The sequence below is a fragment of the Aotus nancymaae genome, unplaced genomic scaffold (assembly GCF_030222135.1).
Source record: "Aotus nancymaae isolate 86718 unplaced genomic scaffold, 86718_ANA_hifiasm-v0.15.2.pri h1tg000062l, whole genome shotgun sequence".
Classification (NCBI taxonomy): domain Eukaryota; kingdom Metazoa; phylum Chordata; class Mammalia; order Primates; family Aotidae; genus Aotus; species Aotus nancymaae.
Genome location: NW_026988476.1, coordinates 17,028,663 through 17,048,578, shown reverse-complemented (window position 1 = coordinate 17,048,578; position 19,916 = coordinate 17,028,663). Strand labels below are relative to the sequence as shown.

At 34.1% G+C, this 19,916-nt stretch overlaps 1 protein-coding gene across 4 annotated transcripts in view; it reads left to right on the top strand.

The window, feature by feature from the left end:
* The window catches only part of MDGA2 (MAM domain containing glycosylphosphatidylinositol anchor 2), an 868,798-nt gene that overhangs the window by 763,077 nt on the left and 85,805 nt on the right, over positions 1-19,916 (top strand). For all 4 annotated transcript variants that reach the window (XM_021668181.2, XM_064365839.1, XM_021668182.2 and 1 more), the window contains one exon: positions 17,532-17,680. In XM_021668181.2, coding sequence (XP_021523856.1) covers positions 17,532-17,680 — 149 coding nt within the window. The remainder of the gene's footprint in view (positions 1-17,531; positions 17,681-19,916) is intronic.

The following is a 19,916-nucleotide window of genomic DNA, read 5'->3' as shown; positions in this document are numbered from 1 at the left end:
ATCAAAATTTAAAATTATATATTTATGACTGCATTTATATAAATAGGATCTACAATCCCAGTTGTTATTGTTATTATTTATTATTATTTTGCTCGTTTTTCTTCCAATTTTAAAATGAGTTAAATTTAAAACATTTTCTTGGACCTCTAAATTATCATAGGTCCTAGGCACAGTGATTCCTGTGCCTAATGAATAAATCAGTTCTATCAAGTAAAATGGAAGTGTCACAATTTCTCTCAACTCTCCATGTCAACCCAGACACTTTCTGCCAAGCTCCTCCCTGCGTTCTACACTCAAGGAAGTGTTGGAAGCCTCTGGACATAAAATACTTGGTAGTGATGGTGATCATAAAGGTGAAGGCAGTGGTTAGCTTTGTCTAGCTGGTTCTGTGGGCATTTACCATGGACTGGTGGAAGATGGAGCAAGAAATGAAGGACAGGAAAGCCTGATGTAATTGGCTTTGTGATTACATGGGAAAATCTCTTGGGGATTCCCAGAGAGCCAGGAAAAGGTTTAGGGCTTCTATGAATATGGGTTCTACTAAATAAACAGCGTTTTGGGTTGTTTTCCATATTGGCTTATAAATGCTCTTGTATATCTTGTGTATTTAGAAGGAGTACAAATAATGTTTATGTTTCTTTTATGGCCCACATGCAAATAAGCAATTGAGTTTCTGTATGGTTGCTAGATACTTTAGGGATTTTCAGCAGAGAATCAAGTAGTATTTCTTAGGTGCAGGATATACAGGGTGAGCTAGATTGGTAAGAGAACAAAAGTGTGCTCACGGTGACTCTTAACGTGTGAGATCTGTAACAAGGGTGCAGTCACTACAAAATGGATGATTTGTGCTGATCTCAGGAATTGAACACAATGCACATTAATCATTTTCTACTTCCATTTCTGCTTCCATCTTGTGAAATTAACATCTGTGGAATTTCTTCTGCAATCCTGATAATGTCTGTGCTCTCCATGCCACCAATTCATATATATACTCCACAGCGGGTTCAGTAAAACATATGGTTGTGATATGTGAAAGAAGTGGCATAAGTCGTTTTGTTTTTTTTTTAATTCTGACACTATCCAGCTGGAGATAAAGTGGCATAACTCTTAAATCAGTAGTTTGCAGAGCATTATGTACAAGCAAAAGAGAATCACAAAACTGACCCAGAGCCATAACTGTGACAAAAGCCAAATGCAGCATGCCATAGCTATTCTGACCTTGTGCTTTCCTCACCCACTGACAAAAAAATAGTAATGACAATTGACAGACACCGTGTATTAATGCAATGATTTTTTAAAATATAAAATTAAGCAAAAGTAGATTTGTAATCTTTCTGCATTCTTACAGCATTTATGTAATATTTCCATAAGGAGGGATTTCTGATAATTTCATTTTACCATAACATTCCTGATATACTTTAAGGAAGGTAGGACTCAGAAGCTCTCAGTTTGAATGCCAACTTCCTTTGTTTGTTTAGGTGAATTATGCAACTTCTCTTTCTTCTGAAAAAAAAAAAAATCCAATTGCATCTTTTTGAGATAAGATCTGCAGAGCAGACCAGGACAGTACTACATGTCAGTTCAGTAATTAGGATGCTCTTATTAACTTTTAAGATTTGCAGTTCAAGCCAAGAAATATGCCTCTGTGTATTTGACCTTCCTCAGCTCTGTGAAGCCTGAACTAAGTTAATATTTGTGCAAGTTCTTTGTGAACTGTAAATTCCTATATAAATTTGAGATACCATTTTCATTTATCAAGGTTTTTCTTGCTTCATAAGTCCATGTTTTTAGTGGTAAATTATAAAAGAATAACTTATAAACAGCAGTGCAGGACCATAATTCTGGTATGTGTCTTAAATACTTGCTACAGTAGTCATGAATGAAGTCCCCTTGGAAAGCTGTATAATAGACAAACAAGAAGATAGAGAATCTGAAGATTCTAACTATAATATAAATGAAATTAGAGCTTTTCTTTCCCAACCATTTTTAAGTCCTTGGCAATATCTTACTTACATGCCAAGTGTAGACACTATTGTTTCATCAAATTTCAATCATCTTTTTGAATTTTTGGACAAGGTTCTTAACTAAGCTTAACTAAGCTTACTTTGGAAAAAAAAAAATGACATGTATTATTCACCTGGGAGGTGGAGGTTGCAATGAGCCAAGAGATTGCACCACTGCACTCCAGCTTGGGTGACAGAGCAAGGCTCCATCTCAAAAAAAAAAAAGTAAAATAAACTAAAACAAATTAGAATGAAACATGTTTTTTTTTTTCTAAATTATAACTGAAAATTATAAAATAGATTGTTCTCCAAGGTTCTACTGAAATACATGTAGAACGTGTACGTATTTGAATGCTTTATTCAGGGGAGATATTTTTCCTAATATTATTAACAAATTTAAAAATATCCTTTCAATTGACAAAATTTAAATTAGCATAATTTTGATGACAATTCTGTAAGAAGTCAGTACCTGAATTACTCCCTCTTCCATACCATCTGGAAATGACTATCTCAATAAAACGATTTTGAAATTTTTAAAGAGAGTTTTAGTCTAAGGTCAATTGATTCCCTTCAGATCCTCAGCTGATGGGACAATATATAAAGAAGACATATCTGCCATAGGGAGCTTATAGTTTATTTAAAAAACAAGAAGATAAATTAAGACAATGATAGAAAGGGTGATAAAATATAATGTGGGGAGTGCATGGAGGTAATATAGTTTACAACAGCAGTTACTTTACCAAAATGAAGGTAGTTATAAGAATAGGCATTTTATGAATAATCCTAAAGAACGAAAAGATTTGCCAGAGTGATTACTTGACAGTGTGATTAACTCTGTCTCATTTCAAGTATATGTGATAAATTGAATCTTCTTAGTCATTGTTTGTCATTAAAGCAGGTATTATATAAAATTATTTAAGCAAGAAAAATAAGTGCTTATTTTAGTTGAAGTTTTCTTCTAAGGGTTTTTAAGTTTGTGACTTTTAAAAAGTACATTAAATATTCTAAATATTACTGTTTTTGTTTACCGAAGTTTGCTTGTTTACTGATGTTGGTATACAAAAGAATAATAAATAATAATGCATAGAATACCAAAAGGAATACGAGAGTAATTTGCTTTTTTTTTTTTCTTTTTTTTTCTTTTTTTTTTTTTTTGAGAGGGAGTCTCCCTTGGTCACCCAGGCTGGAGTGCAGTGGCCCAATCTTGGCTTACTGCAATCTCCGCCTTCCAGGTTAAAGCAATTCTCCTGCCTCAGCCTCTCTAGTAGCTGGGATTACAGGCAAATACCAATACGCCCAGCTAATTTTTTGTATTTTTAGTAGAGACGGGGTTTTACCCTGTTGGCCAGGATGGTCTCAATCACCTGACCTCGTGATCCACCCACCTTTGGCCTCCCAATGTGCTGGGATAACAAGTGTGAGCCACCATGCCTGGCCATAATTTGGCTTTAAAAAAAAAAAAAAAAAAAAAAAATACATAACAGTCTCTCAGATCATAGTGAAATCAAATTAGAATGCAGGATTAAGAAACTCACACAAAACCTCACAACTACATGGAAACTGAACAATCTGCTTATGAATGACTACGGATAAACAATGAAATGAAGGCAGGAACAAAGATGTTCTTTGAAACCAATGAGCACAAAGACACAATGTACCAGAATCTCTGGGACACATTTAAAGCAGTGTGTAGAGGGAAATTTATAGCACTAAATAACCACAAGAGAAACAAGAAAAGATCTAAAATTGATACCCTAATGTCACAATTAAAAGAACTAGAGGAGCAAGATCAAATAAATTCAAAAGCTAGCAGAAGACAAGAAAAAACTAAGATCAGAGCAGAACTGAAGGAGATAGAGACACACAAAAAAACCTCCAAAATATCAAGAGCTGGTTGTTTCAAAAAGATCAACAAAATAGATCACTAGCCAGATTAATGAAGAAGAAAAGAGAGAAGAATCAAATAGATGTAATAAAAAATAATAAAGGGGATATCACCACCGATCCCACAGAAATACAAATTACCATCAGATAATACTACAAACAACTCTATGAAAATAAACTAGAAAACTAGAAGACATGGATAAATTCCTGGACACTTACACCCTCCCAAGAATAAACCAGGAAGAAGTCAAAACCCTGAATAAACCAATAACAAGGTCTGAAAATGAAGCAGCAATTAATAGCCTACAAACCAAAAAAAAGTCCAGGACAAGACGGGTTCATAGCCAAATTCTACCAGAGGTACAAAGAGGAGCTGGTACCATTACTTCTGAAATTATTCCAAACAATAGAAAAAGAAAGACTCTCCCTAACTCATTTTTATGAGACCAACATCATCCTGATACCAAAACCTGGCAGAGATACAACTATAAAAGAAAATTTCAGGCCAATATCCCTGATGAACATCAAAGTGAAAATCCTCTATAAAATACTGGCAAACCAAATCCAACAGCACATCAAAAAGCTTATCCATCACCGTCAAATCAGCTTCATCCCTGGGATGCAAAGCTGGTTCAACATAGGCAAATCAATAAACATAATCCATCACATAAACAGAACCAAAGACAAAAAACACATGATTATCTCAATAGATGCAGAGAAGACCTTTGACATAATTCAGCAGCTCTTTATGCTAAAAACTCTCAATAAACTATGTATCCATGGAAGATACCTCAAAATAATAAGTGCTATTTATGACAAACCCACAGCCAATATCATACTGAATGAGCAAAAACTGGAAACATTCCCTTTGAAAACTGGCACAAGACAAGGATGCCCTCTCTCACCACTCCTATTCAAGATAGTATTAGAAGTTCTGTCCAGGGCAATCAGGCAAGAAAAAGAAATAAAGGGTATTCAATCAGAAAAGGAGAAGTCAAATTGTCTATTTGTAGACAACATGATTGTATATTTAGAAGACCCCATCATCTCAGCCCAAAATCTCCTTAAGCTGATAAGCAACTTCAGCAAAGTCTTAAGATACAAAATCAATGTGCAAAAATCACAAGCATTCCTATACACTAATAATAGACAAACAGAGAACCAAATAATGAGTGAACTCCCATTCACAGTTGCTACAAAGAGAATAAAATACCTACGAATACAACTAACAAGGGATGTGAAGGACCTCTTCAAGGAGAACTACAAACTACTGCTGAAGGAAATCAGAGACTACACAAACAGATGAAAAACCATTCCATGCTCATGGTTAGGAAGAATCAAGACCATGAAAATGGCCACACTGCCCAAAGTAATTCATAGATTCAATGCTATCTCCATCAAGCTACCATTGACTTTCTTCACATAATTGAAAAAAACACCTTAAATTTCATATGGAACTAAAAATGAGCCTACATAGCTAAGACAATACTAAGCAAAAAGAAAAAAAAAGCTGGAGGCATCATACTACATAACATCAAACTATACTACAAGGCTATAGTGATCAAAACCATACAGCACTGGTACCAAAACAGAAATATAGACCAATTGAACAGAACAGAGGTCTCAGAAGTAATGCCACCCATCTATAACCATCTGATCTTTGGCAAACCTGACAAGAACAAGCAATGGGGAAAGAATTCCCTATTTAATAAATGGTGTTGGGAAACTGGCTAGCCATATGCAGAAAGTGGAAACAGGAACCCTTCCTCACACCTCATACAAAAATTAACTCAAGATGGATTGAAGATTTAAACATAAGAGCTAACACCATAAAAACCTTAGAAGAAAACCTAGGCAATACCATTCAGGACATAGGCATAGGCAAGGACTTCATGACTAAAACACTAAAAGCAATGGCAGCAAAAGCCAAAATAGACAAATGGGATCTAATTAAACTAAAGAGCTTCTGTACAGCAAAAGAAACTATCATTAGAGTGAACCAGCAACTAAGAGAATGGGAAAATAATTTTGCAATCTATGCATCTGACAAAGGGCTAATGTCCAGAATCTACATGAATTTAAACAAATTTACAAGAAGAAAAAACCCCATCAAAAAGTGGGTGAAGGATATGAACACACACTTCTCAATACAAGACATTTATGCAGCCAACAAGCATATGAAAAAAAGCTCATCATCACTGGTTATTAGAGAAATGCAAATCAAAACCACATTGAGATAGCACCTCACACCAGTTAGAATGGCAATCATTAAAAAATCAGGAGACAACAGATGCTGGAGAGGATGTGGAGAAATAGGAACACTTTTACAGTGTTGGTGGGAGTGTAAGTCAGTTCAACCATTGTGGAAGACAGTGTGGTGATTCCTCAAGGATGTAGAACTAGAAATTCCATTTGTTCCAGCAATCCCATTACTGGATATATACCCAAAGGATTATAAATCATTCTATTATAAAGACACATGCACACATACGTTTATTGCAGCACTGTTTACAATAGCAAAGACCTGGAACCAACCCAAATGCCCATCAATGATAGACTGGATAAAGAAAATGTGACACACATATACCATGGAATACTATGCAGCCATCAAAAAGTATGAGTTCATGTCCTTTGCAGGGACACAGATGAAGCTGGAAATCATCTTTCTCAGCAAACTGGCACAGAACAGATAACCAAACACCGCATGTTCTCACTCATAAGTGGGTTTTCAACAACAAGAACACATGGATACAGGGAGGGGAACATCACACACAGGGTCCTGTTGTGGGTGGGTCTAGGGAAGGGATAGTAGGGGTCTGGGGGACTAGGGGAGGGATAGTATTAGGAGAAATACCTAATTTCCTAATGTAGATGATGGGGTGATGGATGCAGCAAACCACCATGGCACGTGTATACCTATGTAATAAACCTTCACGTTCTGACATGTACCCCAGAACTTAAAATATAATAATAAATACACTGATGACATGTTAAATCTCTTTCAATTTGTTCTAGAGAACTTTTAAAAAGTATTGCTTGTACTGCATCTACAAAGTGCAATTGATACTAAGTTTTAGTTATCTGTGGGAGACAAATTCTGTTAGACTTTGTTTTGTTAACATTTGAGTATTACATGTTAGAAATATTGAACCTCTCAGGTTTTTTAATTTTTTTTTTTCTTCTTTGGGTGCTGTATAGTCATGAAGTAGTTGTCAGTTGTAAATGAATACTCAGAATTGGAATGACATGGTCAATTCTGAAAATAAAAATAGGAGCACAAATAACCTGTCAACTCATTGCATAATTAGGTGAATTTTGCATTTGTTATCCTCTCAAATTATATAATCTCGGGCTGAGTACAATGGCTCATGTCTGTAATCCTAACATTTTGGGAGGCTGAGGTGGACAAATTTCCTCAAGTCAGGAGTTCTAGACCAGTCTAGCCAACATGGCAAAACCCCCTCTCTGTAAAAATACAAAAATTAGCTGGGTGTGTAATCCTAGCTACTTGGGAGGCTGAGGTAGGAGAATCACTTGAACCTGGGAGGTGAAAGTTACAGTGAGCCTAGATAGCACCATTGTATTCCAGCCTGGGAAACAGAGACTCCCTCAAAAAAAATCATGGACTATATGAATCATGGACTATATGAATTTATTAAAAATATGTGTCTTAAGCATGGATCAGGTGAAATACTATTTATATATTTACATTATTTAAAATATATATCGATTGAAAGTTAAAAATACTTGTATCATTGCCTTTATTATACTCAATTACCAAGTTAACTTGCTAAATTAAAATGTCATTTGTGTATTCTCAGGCATTCTATAACTCAATTAGACATTTGCCCTACCAAGAAAACTATATTGTCAAAATTAGATCACGTAAATCATAGGTCTTTTGTAACCTTCACCTTGAGGAATAATTAGCTAAGTTTCCAAGCAAGTAATTCCAAAGACCCAGCATTCCTATCTAGGAATGGTCCCAAATCCATCAGATGCAACTTACTGATGTTTCATTTTCCCTTTTTAGGGATTTGATGTAATGTTAAATATACATCATTCAAATTAGCACCGGGAATCTAGGCTTGGAGTCTTTCAGTTTTTATACTTTGCTAGCTATATAGTTAGAGATTCTATGTGGATAACTTTCACTCTTCACCAAAGCTATGGTTCCTACATACATAAATGGCATGTTTGTTTAAAATAAGCAATTTGGTAGACAAGTCAAGCCTGAGAAAGGCAGTTTTTAGATGCAAACGTAGTATATTCTAAACTCTCAGATAAGAACTTAGTAGTTAATAAATTGCAAATGTCACATCCCTGAAATGATTTAGAACAGAGTTTAGAAACTGTGGGTCACAAATGTGACCCCAGAGGTAAATTCAGCCAGCCAACTGTTTTTATATGTCCCATGAACTAAGAATTATTTTTACATGTGAAATGGTGTGGTTGCCTTGCATTGTTCAGTACCCTTTACTGGCCTTAATTATATTATGTCTAAATCTGGGAAAGGGCCTCAAAAAGAAATAAAAATAATTTTATAGAAAACATTTTCTGGAATTCTTACGTTTTGGAAAACATTATGATATGTTTTCCTAATTAAATTCTAAGTCCTATGATGTAGATAATTATTATAGAACAAAGAGTTACTAAAGGAAGGAAGCATAGTCATGATTTGGGTATTTAAAGATAGATAATTGAAAAGCAGAGACAAACTGCAGGAGGAAAGTATTTTGGTTTATGGGATCAAGGTGTGTGAAGATAAAAACTGGGGCTTTAGAAACATTCAGTTATTGGCATGCTGAGTCACTAGAAAGTGAGTAGAAGTGAAATCATGTGGAAAGTTTGCTGATTGATTTATTCAATAAAATACTCAGTTACAAAGCTTTTGTTGGTGTGAAGTGATGAGTGAGATTCAATGTTATTACAGTAAACTCTAATAGTTACAAAGAAGACACAGTCTAAAAGATCAATCTGTAAATGCAAGAGAGGAAACAGAAAAAGATGAGTAGGCAAGACTTCCTTTTATAAGTGAATTTATCCATAAATTCCATAAAGCTTGTTCCCACTTTCCCCTGGTATATGTTCTTCATAACAATGCTTTAGATATATTAGTATGAATTTATCAGTTCATAAATTCATATATTGGCTGAAAGTATTGTCTTTGTGAATGAAATTTTTTTAATTATGCTAAAACTGATTTTTATAAACAAGTCGTCCAGATTAATAATAGGAATACTAACTTCACACGGAATGTTTTAAATAAAATCATTTCTGGGAAATGAGAAATGTATTATTTCAGCAGTTTTATTTTGAAGAGACACGACCTACAAGAGAAATCATAATATTGTAACTAAAGCAATTGTACCTTATGCCTGAGCAGATTTAAAGGCTTTCTATAAAGATCCCAGTGATTTGTAAAGACTGACACTGTAATCAGTAGTTTTATTATTTAACTAATCAGTAAACCTGATTTCCAGAGCTATAAATTCTTAGGAAGTTCTTGAGTGCTAAAGTGTAGTCACAGTGTAGTCTGCCTTAGTGTGATATGTACAGCTCTGCTTCCAGCAGAAGAAAATGAATTCAAGTAAGGGATAAATAAACCAGCTATACTGCAATTTAAAAATAACGTCATGATAATGACTCATCACTGAAAAATATATTCGCTGTTACTAAATGGGAGACACAGTATTGATAAACACATCTCTGTCTCAAGTACAAAAGCACTTGATGTAAATTATTTAGTTGGATTATAAATTGTTACACACATCTTGCATTCATTTTAAAAATGAATCTTTAACTGAGAGATGTGATCATTGACTTCACAGTTGTATTAGTTATGTTTTTATTTCCTGCACACATATTGACAAGTTATCACTGTTGAACAAACTATTAATGACATTCAGTTTTATTGCTGCTGTGACATTCATCTTAATTCCAAGATATTGTTTTAAAATCAGATACAATTATTTTGTTAAGTAGTACTGGCATGTTTAGCATTTTTAAATTCCTTCTTATTAACTTAGTATCTTTCAAGCTAAAGAAATAGGTAGAAACCATCAAATGAGTAATAATTCCTGTATTGCTTACTTTTAATATGGTAAGACCTAATATTAAATACCATACAACTAAATGCCAAATATAGATAAGAGATGAATATATTGCTGTTTTTAAAAATTGTATTTTGACTTGACAGAATTAAATCTTACTGTCCTCAATTACTCTTTATGCTCTCAATTTCATGACGTACTTTTATATGGCTTTGAATCTAAACAATAAGCCTTCAGAAGGACAGAATTTCAAGAGGTAATGAAATTTTTCACTCCCTTTTCCAGGATGAGAAGCTCACAGTCATTTTCCATCTCAGTTAGAGATGCTAGTGCCCATTCAGCCCCTCAAGATCGAAAATTTAGGAGTCTGTGCCCAGGATCCAGTCAGAAGACACATGTTGATCAGTAGTTTATGTGCAATCACTTTTGAATTAATCAGCTTTTCTTCATTTCTCAAATCATGTATCTCTTTTTTGTAGGCAGTATCTTTTTTTTTTACTAGTTTCCTGCCTCAGGTTTCTCACCCATTCAATCCATTAGCTTCTTTCCCAGCAGTTACTGTTGTAAAATATAAATGCGTATCATTTCCCTGATTAAAAATTTAGAAAAATCACTACTTCTGTAGAAACATTTTCTGTTTTATCTCTTCTTTTCTAATTAACATGACTCAAGATTCATTAATTTGAAGAGAATGTAATTCTGGTTCCAATGATTGCATGTTCTGTGTTTTGCCCTATGGAGGAATGACAGAGAGCTGCATATATTTTTATTGTATATATTCCTAACATTTGAATACATAACCTACTGCCTTAGCCAGTCTGTGTATGTAAACACAATATGACTTTGACTCTCAAATCATTTGACTATACTGATTAGCTTTTAGAGCTGTGATTTCTATGATTTTTAGAAGGCTTTTTTTTTTTCCACATCAGTGTATCATCGGTGTTTAAGTTTACCTTCGGTTTCATTATACATTTGAGAAGTTTTAAATTAGGTTTTATTATTTCTGATACTTTACAAGTGTGTTTTTTGTGAAATTCTTTCCTTACCACCATTTTGATTTGGTTCCTATTTAATTCTTTGCCATCACTGAATTCTTTTCATACTAAAAAATGAGTATCAGTGAATTCACTGTAAAATCTTTTCTCCTAGTTACATGAGGACTGGTTAAAATCATTTCAGAATAATTGGACTTTAAAGTAAATATTCAACATCTTAATGTATCACTAAGATACTTCACAAGTTAGCACTGACATATTTTTCCTGTCTTATGTCAGCCATTGTAGTAAGAGCTGATATCATCCTTGTTCTTGAGAAGTGCGGAGTTTGGTAGGAAAGATGGCCACTGTATGTTTCAACAGTACCATATCCTATAGTCGTTTCTAAAGTGTTGATAATATATTCATTTTTCTCCTTCTAAGGTCATGTTTCATTTCTTTTATTATTCCTTCATGAACCAACTTTGTCTGAGGTATTTGATGTTTTTCTTCTTTAAAATCAATTAAAATGCCAGACAAAGCCTTTCATTGGTCCCAATAGAGAATATCAATTATTCTTTCATGAAATGTTCCATGGTGTTTATATTTTTCTATTGTATGGTTTCAATATCATGAATTATACTCATAAATTCTCTTTTTCTTTTTTTTTTTTTTTTTAGGCGGTCTTGCTTTGTCACCCAATTTGGAGTGCAGTGGGCAATCTCGGCTCCCTGCAACCTTTGCCTCCCGTATTCAAGCAATTCCCCTGCCTCAGCCTCCAGAGTAGCTGGGATTAAGGGTGCCGGCCACCACTCCCAGTTGATTTTTGTATTTTTAGTATAGATAGGGTTTCACCATGCTGGCCAGGCAGGTCTTGAACACCTAACCACATGTGATCCTCCCAAAGTTCTGGGATTACAGGAGTAAGCCACTGAGCCCAGCCTAAATTCTATTTTTTTTTTGTCATGATCTCGGCTCACTGCAACCTCTGCCTCCCGGGTTCAAGTGATTCTCCTGCCTCAGCCTCCTGAGTAGCTGAGATTACAGGCACATACCAACATGCCTGGCTAATTTTGTATTTTTTTTTTTTCCCCAGTAGGGACGGGGCTTCAGCATGTCGGTCAGGCTGGTCTCAGAATCCTGACCTCAGATGATCGACCCACCTTGGCCCCCCAAAGTGTTGAGATTATAGGCATGAAACACCGCACCCGGCCCTAAATTCTATTTTATTTTTTCTATTATCTGAAGTCTACTCTTTCTATTTATTCACCATGTTAATCTCTCACAATGGAATGTTTTCTTGTATTTGTGTATTCAAAATACTTATGAATTTATAATCATTGGGATTTAGAGGAATTCAATGCACTTTAAATTGACAGCATGTCTTTCAAGATCAATTTGGTATTGGCTCTTTTCAAGCACTTCAGCAGTATCACTAGTCAGAAACATTCTTTTATGGCAATGTAAATATTTTTTCTCATCTTCCTATACTGGTGAGAGTCAGTTTTTTTTTCTAGTATACCCTGTGTCTGAAATGATAACTTTTATAGATTTTGGTTATACGTGGTGGCCCATTACCAACTTCTCATCTAGCAGTAGCGTATTAACCTTATCTCCCATGGGCCTGAAAATCCATCTCCCAAGGGTACAAAAGACCAACAGCACTCTATTTTTCTCCCCAAACTCTTATTCAGTGTTTTGTTTTCAGCAGTGTTTTTTGATCCCTAGAGACTTCCTTTTCTTGCTTGCAAACATACATCTAAAAAGATGTCTGGTATAATTTCATCTGGCATTTTTAGATGAAAGCTATAAATTTGTTGTTTTCAGTCAATTATGCCAACAACCGTATTAGAATTTGTTTTGTACGAGTTTTTTTCTGAGATTGTGCAATCTGATATAAAATGAGCTCATTTTATTTATCCAGATTTGTCAGCGCTTCGTAGGAAAGCAAAATTAGCTATATAATGTCTCCTTTACAAAGTGAAAAATTAATAGATACCCCTAAATTTGCAAACATGTCCTATAAACCTGTGTAGTTCTTTTATCTTCCTACAGCCTATTTTCCAAAATGTGAATTATTTTCAAAAGCAAGATATGTGTGGTCTTTATCACTATTATATACTTTCTTTTGTTTTTATTTCAAAAACAGTATTGACTTTACTAAAATCAGTTCCTTTATCCAAGTACATTTTAAGTGTTCATAATGGGAATAGTTGTTTTTAATTTATGTTTGAACTTTATGCATAAAATTGTATTTTTCAATCTCAATATAATCATTTTTCAAAACCTTTTTTGCAAAATAAAATATCTGTATTTTTATACAAATCCATAAAATATTTTCAAAAACAATTTTTTCCATATAGATATTTTAGGGATTTTTTTTTTAATCCAAGTTTTATATAGAATCATACCTAATGATTCCAAAAATTACCTCCCAGAAAATTTTATTGATACACTTACTGGAAGAATCAAAATGCCTGAGGTATAAAAAAAAAAAAAAAAACTTATGAATTCTTTCCCTGTTTAACCAGTAGATGTCATGTTTGGATGTCAAAGCCCAAGATTATTATACGGATATTTCCTTGGTTTCACTGTCTTTCTTACAAATGAGTATATAAGCATAAAGTATAATTGGCTCTGAAATTAGAGGAGAAAATTAAGTGTCTTTGGTTTCAAAAATTCTTAAGATGCCCTTTTTCAACAAAATCAGAGAACTTTTCTTTTTAAAGCTTTTCTCTAGGAAAAGTGGAAACTATGCTCTGAGACATAAGCAAGCATGCCTATGTTTAATCATAACAACTCAAAATTATTTCTGATTAGCCATTACTTATTACCAATCACTACTATTTATGCACTATCTAAAAATGCCTTTTTACTTTTGTTTCCAAGGTAATATGATTATTCAACTAAATAAAACTTTCTCTAATTTTTTTAATCTCATGATTCAAAGTAAAAAAAAATGTAATGGATCTTATTGTATTTGATTATTTACAGGGTCTTCCACATGTTATTCCCATCTCCACCCTGTACCTTAATTTCTTTATCTATGAGGCACTGAAATAATCTCTCAAGTATTTTCTAATCTAATGCTCCATGAAAAAATATTGCCTGTGATTTACCCAATGCAGAAAAAGCATTAAACAAAGTACATTGGAAAGTTTTTGTAACAGTCTGCAATTAAATATAAAGATGATGGTGGAATTTTATAGTGAAATTTAATCTATTTGCAATTTAAGTGGGTTACATTGGAGCTTAATTTTTTACTACCTTGAATATAGATCATGACAAACAAATTCATATTACTTACAAGATCAGGAGAATCTGTTTTTTAACTTCAGGGTAAAACTATTTCAATAACCTCTAAGGTGTTCATTTAGATAAATAATGTTCCTAGAATAATGACAATTTGCATTCATGGCATGCAGCCAGTTATCCTTGTGGTAGTCAACAAAAGTCAACTACACTAGGATAGTTACTTCCTGAAATGCTTTGATTATTTCCTGTCATTATTCTATCCTACTTCGCCCCATCCCCATTATCTGATGTCTCTCAGTCTTGCCCCAGAGAGATTCTGGCTGTTGGATCAGGCATGCTGCTGCCAGTCTCAGAGGAGGCAGAAGACCAAAGAGACGTTTCTTACAATTTCGGATACATTTTTTGTTATATAGATTTGGAGGTAATTTCAGGAGACAAATTTCAGCCTCTTTAAAGCATTCCAAATTGTAAGGTCTGTATTTCCTTGCACCAGAATAACCTAGGGTATTTGAGAATGTCTGGATTCCTGGTCACCACCTTAGAGATGAATTCATCCTTATGAATACTATATTTGGAAAGACATTATTCTTTACAATAAATATATGGCCTTTCAAGAGGAATATTTTTTAAATGTTATGAGATAATTTTGAAGTGCCAATTCCTCCATATTTAAGCCAGATTTAATCTAAAATTAGTTAACATATCAAATCTAGTTTGACAGGCAAACATTTTATAGCAGCCTACAGTTCAGTTTTGGGACTGAAAATTATTTTAAATGACCATCTGGTGGGCAGCTACCCATCTCAGCCCTGCTACATGGCTGTTCAAGTGTTGACTAAATACCTCAAGTAAAGGGAAATTTATAGTCTACTGAGGTAGGCCATTCCATATTCAAAGACCACTGGTATAACATTTCTAAGTCAAAACATGTACCCTTTTAATAGGCAATCACTGGTATTCATCTTATTTCATAGATTTGTTAACATTCAGTCTGATTTTATCTGTGATTGATTTCGACTTTTAGAAAATCATTTGCCCATTTTTGAGAGATATTCCTGTTGTTTTCCATGCTAAATAACCCTTAGTTGTGCCTGTAATCTCTTCTTGATTCTCTTTGAATGAGTTGTTCATTTTATTAAGAATGTGCTACTTAGAACTGAATCTAATTACCCTTAGGTTTCCTCCTTGGTTAAATAACAAAAGGAACCCCCCAATCCTCATAGAAAATAAACACTAGACTTTTACTTCTGCAGTTCCATCTAGATAACTACTTTGTAATGATAATACTCCAGGTTTATATTACTTATCTAAGCAGCTCATTACTTCTTTAGTAAGTTTGTAGGTATTGGATGTGTATTTTTTTTTTTGAGACAGAGTCCTGTTCTGTCACCAGGCTGGAGTGCAGTGGCACGATCTCAGCTCACTGCCACTTCCACCTCCCGGGTTCAAACAATTCTCCTGCCTCAGCCTCCCGAGTAGCTGGGACTACAGGCACATGCCACTACGCCCAGCTAATTTCTATATTTTTAGTAGAGAAGGGGTTTCACCATGTTGGCCAGGATGGTCTGGATCTCTTGACCTCATGATCCACCCACCTCGGCCTCTCAAAGTGCTGGGATTACAGGCGTAAGCCACCGCGCCCGGTGTATATTTAGTTAAAAATGGATGTGTATATTTAGTTAAAACCTCTAGCTGTCTGATTCACCTATTACTAAATTCACCTCCTTAATTTCATTTTGAAAAATTTTGTTTCAAATACAAATTATCAAGAATGTTTTGATTATTGATTCCTTCACTGCATATGTTATTTTCCTCTAATCTGGAACTTTTTTTTTTTTTTTTTTTTGAAGAGGGTCTGGCTCTGTCCCTCAGGCTGGAGTGTAGTGGCATAATCTTGGCTCACTGCAGCTTCCACCTCCCCAGGCTCAGGTTCAGGTGAATCTCCCACCTCAGCAAGTAGGTCCTCCTGAGAAGCTGGGACCACAGGCGCACTACACCATGCCAGGCTCTTTTTTTTTTTTTTGGTAGAGACAGGATATCGCTATACTGCTCAGGTTGGTGGGTCTTTAACAACTGGGCTCAAGAGATCTAAGCACCTCTGCTGCCCAAAGTGCTGGGATTATAGGCATCAGCCACCACAGCCGGCCTAATCTAATTTAAAAAAAAAAAAAAAAAGATGTTAAATGATGTTAAAGATGTTAAGTGATGATAAAAATACAGCTTTTCAACTTATTAAGAATCGCAAAGCTGCGTGAAAAGTCTGGAAAAAATTTTTTATTAATTTCAACTAATGAGGAGTCCATACCTCCTCATTCATTATGTCCCTACTACCTAGGACAATACTTTGCATTGAATAGGTTCTCATTGAATATTGTTGTATTATTAAATATGATATTTGTAATAGAAAAAGTATACTTCAGAATATTGGGAAGTTGGATCTATAACTCCAAATGGTATGTAAACTTTTCAGTTGGGCAATTAAAAAAAATGAGATGGTTTATATGTGCTATATATATATGTAATTCACATTTCTTTAAAAATCTAAATATAAGCTAAATATTGACCACATCTTTTGTTATTAAGTAATTGTTTTAAGTTTTATTAAGTTCACTTTATTGATGAAAGCTACAGGTAATACAAACACAAATTTTCATGTCCACTAATTGTTTTCCACACAGTGGATCACTCACTTCCTGAAATACCTCTTTTGACCTTTAGGATACCACATTTTTAGTTTTCCCAAAATTTAGAGTTGCTCCCTCTCAGGCTTCTGTGTGGTTTTTATCTCCTCTCATAACTCTTAACCTTGGATTGCCCCAGTGGTTAGACTTTTGTCTTCTCTGTCTACTCGCACTCCCTTGGTAATATTATCAGTCTCATGGCTTTAAATTTAAATTCTATCTGCATGCCTATGGTTAGCGAGATTATATCTCCAGTTTTGATCTCTCTTATATTCCAGACTAGTTATATCCTACTGCATACTGGATGTATGCATTAGGTGATCCATTTAGATCACTCAAATTATTTAAAAATGACTTTGATCTTCTCTCTCCAGATTTCATCCTCCCATAGATTTCCATTTTACTTGATGAAAATCCCATTTCTCCCATCACCTAGGCCAAATACTTTTGTGTTCATCTTTCTTCTGTTCTCACACTGCTCATTCAATCAACCAGGAATTCTCACATCTGTTCTCAAAACATACCCAGAGAAGTGAATGGATTTTAAGAATAGGACTTTTCTCATAGAATAATTACTAATGGAAGATATAGTAGAAATGGTAAAAGGGCTAAAGGGATTAAATATGCTTACACTACAATATGTCATCATTCAAATTTAAGCACACTTTCTGTTTTCAGGAAAGGCCTATGCTCCAGAATTCTATTATGATACCTACAATCCTGTATGGCAGAACAGACACCGTGTTTATTCTTACAGTCTACAGTGGACACAGATGAATCCTGATGCAGTGGATCGGATTGTTGCATATCGGTTGGGTATCAGGCAGGTGAGAAACCTAATCGATGTCCTTTTTTCTTTGTACACCTCTGTGAAGACCTTGTTGTCATTTTTCTAATAGTTTTGCATGAATTCCAAAACATATTTTATGTATATGTATGTATATATATGTTTTCATCATGTGTATATTAGTCTACACAAACTGTTCTGAGTTACGTCATCTTTGAAATTAATTTACACAATTTTCACTATGACAGTAGACATACTGAAGTGACAGCGTTTGGGCCTTCTAAAATCCTTCATCACTAGATATGCAAGATAAATTACATGGTATAACTTTATAAAAGGAACTTAAATCAGATGTGTTCCTACTCACCTATAATGTGTAATCATTTGTCTTGGTTCCTAAGAAGTGAGAAGTCAGATGTATTTTTACTTTAGGAGTTCAAGGTATATACAGAATGCTGCATAAGCTAATTTAATATGTCTGAGAAATAGAAATACTTTAGTAAAATGAGAAGAAATTAAAGCATGATAGTTTCTTAAGGGGGCTAAAGATCAAGGGTTTTGTGGAAAACATTCTATCTTTTTCAATGAGTTAAATATTAAATTCATGTAAACTTTGTATAAATGATGCTTTTGAAACTTAAATGTAGGTCTTTACATTTTTTCTTGTTAGCATATTATCTGAATGAATTTCAGCATAACAAAACATTTTTGAAGATTTGATCACTACATAATCTATTAGCTCTCCCCAAAACTTTGTATTATCCCTAGATTGGCAGTGTATGTTCCACTTTCTTAACTAAATCACAGAATAATCTTTTGAGTTGGGATGGTAGAAAGGATAAAATTTGCACGGACTAAGACCGATCAACCTCCAACAATTCATTCAGCTATTCTATCATAAAACCATTGTTTTTTTTTTTTTATCTTGCTCACAAGGTTACAATAAAATACCTGTATGATATATTACTCACATTAAGATACATTGTAAATTGCATCTTCTTAGTATGGCTGTTTAAGAATGTCAACAAAATGAAAGAGCTTTTCCTAGCGAAAACATCCTGGCCTTTGATAATTACTGGATTCTTGACTAAGTGCTCACAGGTTACAGATACAGCAGACCATAGTGCCTCATTCATGATGTTTCTCTGGTTATCCCTCATTGAAAAAGGTCTGCAGGTAAATTGGAGCAAAACCAAAATCTATATTAATATTGTTCTACTTGTTCTAAGTTGGTAATTTTCTTTAACAGAGAATATATAAAGCAACAGCAACAAAACAAATTAGCAGTTCTTTCTCTCTGTTTGTGGGTTATTTCTTTTTTTCTTTACACAGCTAATATTTTATAAACTTTCATATTTGGAGTATCTATAAGCATTCTTGACTTTACATCCCTACTTTTTAAAAAAAAACTCCTTACTACATTGTTTAATCATTCACATTCATTTTTTTCTTTGTACATGCTTTGTAAAAAATCTAAATCTATGACTAAACTTTCATTTGTAAAATTAATTATTTTCTTTAGGTGATTTTTGTGCTATTTTCTGGTTATAGGTTTATTTGCAAGATAGAGTCATAAGCATATCTTCAGTTTCTCACTTTCTTCCTCAGTTATATTTATTTTCTTGGAGTCTGAGTAACTTCCCATTACTAGCTGCGTGTTTTAAGTCCATAGAATTTACCCAACCCTGCTCATCATCTTCTTCCTGTACTCTTATGCATCTCAAACCTTTGTTTCCACTCAATATCTGTGTTATGGATGCAAATCAAAATCCTTATCTAAAAGCCAAGTTTTAGTGAGTTAGAATTCCTCCCAAGAGAGATCCCACCTTCAAAAAATTCTCTTTGTCATCCATATCTTGTAATCATTCACAAACTATCCTCTGTAATATTTTTTGGCTAGAATTGCTATACCATTTTCCAGTGATACATTCTTCTTCTGTTTTCCTTTCCTAATGTGAATATCTCCAAATTTATTTTTTATATTTTTAATCATGAAACTAGTGTGTAACTCCGATATGCAGTGACACACATTTCTCAGTCATTGTATTGTTCCTTTTGAACAAATTAGTAAATTTTCTCCTACTCTCCTTCTTTAGAATAAATTATCTATGTGTCCATAGGTATGTATAAATTTTCCTTTTCTGTGTGTTTTTTTAGTAATGAATTCCAGACATACCTGGCTTCCAATTCTAGCCAATATAGCCTGACACTTTTATAGCTACATAACCTTGAGCATGTTTCTGAACATATCTAAGCCTGGGTTTTTATCCTGTAAA